General features: G+C 39.6%; 1 protein-coding gene across 1 annotated transcript in view; it reads right to left on the bottom strand.

Annotated features, from left to right (window-relative positions):
* Positions 1 to 2,593: 2,593 nt before the first annotated feature.
* Positions 2,594 to 5,239, bottom strand: part of LOC106872865 (uncharacterized) — a 52,328-nt gene continuing 49,682 nt past the window's right edge. Inside the window, exons 8-9 of the mRNA XM_014920003.2 lie at positions 4,647 to 4,839; positions 2,594 to 3,419 (exon numbers count right to left, since the gene is read on the bottom strand). Of these exons, the coding sequence (XP_014775489.1) occupies positions 4,762 to 4,839 (78 nt within the window). The 3' untranslated portion in view covers positions 2,594 to 3,419; positions 4,647 to 4,761. The remainder of the gene's footprint in view (positions 3,420 to 4,646; positions 4,840 to 5,239) is intronic.

Raw genomic sequence — 5,239 nt, 5'->3', positions numbered from 1 at the left:
ATATATATAAATATATATATATATATACATATATATACATATATATACATACTTCGAAACGTCTAGTTAGAATAGAGGCAGCTGATGAATAATTCCAAGTGGCTTTCTGTTTTCCTATGTGTTCGTTCCGTTGTCTGTAGTTCATTGTTCTAACGTCCTGTACCCTGATATGCATCTATATACACATGTAGATGTAAGTATATACATATATGTGTGTATACATGCATATATATTCTTTGTATTGTATTATATATATACATACATACATACACATCGTAAGGGTTTTTGTCCGGTGCACAAACGTTTCTGTCAATCCACAACGAACGGCAGCTTCCATCTTCCATCTTCCATGTTTGTAGCCGAAGGGACAACGTTGAATAAATAAATCAGAACACATGACACCCCAGGTGAGTGACTCGTCTCTCCTTTTCTCTTGACCAGGAAAAGCATTATACCGACCGGACACCTTCGTTGCTGCAGTCGAGGCAAACGATCTCTAAGTGTGACGGAGTGGATGGGTGCGGACTGATAACCCGGAGCCCCTTTCAATACTATCGTTCCTCTCTTCACATTTGTGGTGTCTCACACTCACGACTCGTAATAGCGGTTACACGTAGTCCCATGTTCCTTTCCTTTTATTCTACTACTGCTATGATGCATCTGGCTATCGGAACCGGTTGAACTAATACCATCTGCGCTCAGGTACTCCGGACTCATTCGTCTCGTTTTGCTACGTTTTCGAAGTCTTTGTCATCTTCAACCACCGTGACCCAACCCATAACCACAAGGTACTGTATACCGCTAAACACATGGACCTGTTCCAATGAACTGACTGAGATTAATGCCACCTCTACTCAGCTTCTTTCAACTCGACTGTGTTACCTCTCCCCCAATCATAATTTATGTTCTGTCCAACCACCGAGACCCCAAGCACTAACAGCCAGGCAGTGACGATCCTTCTGACAATCTCAGCCCTTCGAAAATCCTACGCTGCACGGGTCTCTCCCGCACATGCTAACTTACAAACTGTTCGAACCGAACATCGATGGCATCGATCTACAAGTGCCAATGACCATCGTGGGGCAACCAGCAGCAAAAACAAAATGCAAAATGAAATAAAATGAGAAGGCGCGGGCGTAAGAAGCTTGCTTCTCAACCACAGGGTTCTAGGTTCAGTCCCGCCTTAGGCAACTGTCTTCTACCAAGCCTTGTGAGTGGATTTGGTAGACGGAAACTGAAAGAAGCCAGTCATGTGTATGCATATATATATATATATATATGTGTGTGTGTGTGTGTGTGTGTGTGTGTGTGTGTGTGTGTGTGTGTGTGTGTTTACGTCCCCGTAACCTTAGCGGTTCGGCAAAAAGAGACCGATAGAATAAGTACTAGGTATACAAAGAATAAGTCCTGGGGTCGATTTGTTCGATTAAAGGTGTTGCTCCAGCATGGCCGCAGTCGAATGACTGAAACAAGTAAAAGAGTAAAAGAGTAATCTGTAACGGGTTCGATCCGTTCTACTCACTGTATTTTACAGAAAATAATGAATCTTTTATGGGAAGCAACTCCTGGACGCTTATAAGGAAAGTTATCTCCCTTGCCAGATTTTCTGTTTCTTCTGAATGAATATAGAGGGGGTAAAAGTTTGTATAAAATTTGTTTAATGGAAGTGAAATGTTCGTTTCGTTTCTCTATTTCTGTTTTAAGATAAGGATTCTGTGATACCATGTTCTTTTTAACTAGTTCTTTTTCAACTAAAGTAATTATTGTTATATGTAAAGAACATTCCACTCAAGTTAAACGACTGTACACCTATCTTTATCCGTGCTTCTCTGCATTTTTGGTCATCTCGGGAACGAATATAGAACATTGGACGTTTTAGAGGGAAGAACGTATGACAATCAGACAGGCAGACGAGCAGGCAGACAAACAGACAGGTTTGGTGATACAAGGAGGAAAATTTAACCGCCAAACATGAACATTATATGTATAGATATATATTATCAATCGGTAGAGGTTACAGAGTTACTCAAGGACCGAGAGCTTCGTCCATTGTCACTCTGTAAATTTTGTCTATTAATAATAACAAAAGGTCGTGAGATAGACAGACAGGGAGGCAGGCAGACAGAAAGAGTGAGAGAGAGCGAGAGAGAGAGAGGGAGAGAGATAGATAGATAGAGAGAGAGAGAGAGAGAGAGAGAGAGTGAGAGAGAGAGAGAGAGAAATGTATATTGAAGAAAAATAAATGTCTAATTTACTTTAAAAAAATTTTATTCGTAAAAGTGTATACAATAAATAAATTATGTTAATGAGGTGTGCATTTTGCACAGGCTGATGTGTGCGTGTTTGCGTGTATACGTGTGTGTATGAGTATATACTTCTGTATAAGCGCGTTTGTGTGTGTGTGTGTATGGTTATACATGGATGCGTATATTTATATCGATTTACAATATATACAAATATTTACATATATTACACTATCTACATATGTATATATATATATATATTACAATAATTACACATACAAGATAATTTATATAATGAATAATAATAGCAAACGAAACATGCACATTATATATATATCTATATATATATACACACCCACCCACAATGTGTGTGTGGGTGTTGTTTAGATTCAATAGCGATTGTTTCAATGACGGCGGCGTCTGTTCGATTTTAACCTGCGATGTTTTCCTTTTCTGCTTTTATTGGACGCCTTTCGATTTTTCAGGAACTGGCGATTTCGTCCGTTCTTCGGAATCTTCACTCTTTCCTTTATCTTCTTTCCTTCTTCTTCTTCTTCTTTTTCTTCTTCTTCTTCTTCTTCTTCTTCTTCTTCTTCTTCTTCTTCTTCTTCTCTCATTCCAGTCTCTTCTTTCTTTTCTTTCTTTTCTTTCTTTTCTCTCTTCGTTTTCATTTTCTTCACTTCCGCTTCCGGTTTCTCATTTTTATCGGTATTAATATCATCAACATTATCATTATCATCATCACCATCAGCACCATCATCGTCATAATTGTAGAGTTTATCAACGCCACCATCATCATCACCATCATCATCACTATCATCATCACCATCTATACCATCATCATATTCTTCACGACTTCCTCGCAGTTTCCTCGCTTTACCTCTGCTCTTATTTCCCGTGGGTTTTCCATCATAGAAATTTTCTAAACCTCTGTGTCCGTTTGCGACTCGCCTTTTGCGTTCATCAGTGGTGGTCATGCCGTCAATGCCAGAATTAAACCTTTCACTAACACCACCGCCATTTTCGATGTCACTTGAAAACTTATCTCTTCTTTGAAGACGACTGGCTTTTTGGGGCGTTTTCCGTTGTTTTAACACTTTGCCTTTTCGACCTCGACGTTTTCTGCTTTGACTTTGCTCTGTTGGCCCCACGGTGGTAGTTGGGATTCCTCGTTCACTGGAAGGAGAAAGAAAAATAAAAGATAACGATAGTTGAAGCTTATATTTATGCAGAGCATTCTATCTAAACAACTGTTAAGTGCGTCACAACCAACAACAACAGCAATTAGAACAACGTCACTTACTAACAAGAACAACGACAATACTACGCACTCAGGCCTGAGTGAAAATGGCTTCAAATTTTGGCACAAGGCCATCAATTTCGGGGGAAGGCATAAATCGATTACATCGACCCCAGTACTCATCTGGTACTTATTTCATCGATCTCGAATGGATGAAAGGCAAAGTCGACCACGGCGGAATTTGAACTCAGAACATAAAGACAGACGAAATGCCACTAAGCATTTTGTCCAGAGCGCTAACGATTCTGCCAGCTCGCTGCTTTAGAAACAATAATAATCCTTTCTACTAAAGGCACAAGGCCTGAAATTTTGGAGAAGAGGACTAGTCGATTAGATTGGCCCCAGTGTTTCACTGGTACTTATTTCATCCATCCCGAAAGAATAAAAGCCAAAGTCGACCACGGCGGAATTTGAACTCAGAACGTGCAGACAAATGACAGGTGAAATGCGGCTGAGCATTTCGTCCAACGCGCTGACAATTCTGCCAGCTCGATGCCTCCTGAGTAATTAGGATTCCTAGTCACATGACTAGTAATTTTAAACGGTTCTGCCAGTTCACCGCCTTCGTGACCTCACAGATAAAACTTCCAGTTATCACTTGGTACATCTTTTGTCCGTTGCCCGCTGCATCAGGATAAAGAAATTACTTTAAAAAATGTTTAAATGAAGGGTAAAAGTGTAAAGATTCCCTTCGTAAATGAATGACCATGAGATTATAACTAGAAAGTTCCCTCCCGAGGAGGCACAATTCTGGGCAAGATTGTTTATGGAAGACCAGCAGTCGCCTATGCATGCCCTGTCTACACCACTGTCGTTATCCAAGGGAAAGGCAAAGGGGCCGATACAGCTTGGCACCAGTGACGTCACAAATCATTTCTACAGTGAACTGGAACAGCGTGAAATAAAGTGTCTTGCTCAAGAACACAACACACGGCCTGGTCCTGCAATCGAACTCACTACCTCATGATTGTGAGCCCGACGCTCGAACCACTAACCCCACTACATACACACACACACCACCACCAACACCACCACTAAAATACCAACATAATTGTACGAAATTAATGAAAATAAATTAATGAATATAAAAGAATAATTCCTACTTGGTTGCTGATTGGATGCAGCAGTTAAGAAAGGCCTTCGAGCACGCTGATTGGTCTCTCTGAAGATTCGCATCTTGATATTGGGTGCGCACAATATTACAGAACTTACGTAGGGTCACTCTTGAACTAGACGTGGGTAAACGTTGACCGACTCGAAGTCCTTCAGTGCAACAGAAACCGGCATCTTGATAGTCTGTAAAATATGCCAACCCCGAAAGAGAACATGCGTCAGTTGGATCTTTATCGAAGATTATAGATGTAATTGTAATAATAATTATTAGCATTCAGTTTTATTATTATCATTATTTTAATATATATTATTGGTAAGATGAAATAAAAGTACATATATAATTGCTATCAAAAATTAAAAAGTCTAGCGAAAAATAAATGGAAAAATAACAATAGACAACATAAATAATTATATATTTTTTAATTATACATACATACATACATACCTATGCATCTATTACATAGATTTGTATGTGTGTGCGTGCGTGAACATGCTTGCTTGATCACAAGTATACATTACGTATATGGCCGCGTTTATGCGTGTGCGTTTCTGTATGTGTGTGTGTGTGTGTGTGTGTGTGTGT

The sequence above is a fragment of the Octopus bimaculoides genome, chromosome 19 (assembly GCF_001194135.2).
Source record: "Octopus bimaculoides isolate UCB-OBI-ISO-001 chromosome 19, ASM119413v2, whole genome shotgun sequence".
Lineage (NCBI taxonomy): Eukaryota > Metazoa > Mollusca > Cephalopoda > Octopoda > Octopodidae > Octopus > Octopus bimaculoides.
The sequence above is the reverse complement of the archived record's forward strand: the minus strand, read 5'-3'. Positions and strand labels throughout refer to the sequence as shown.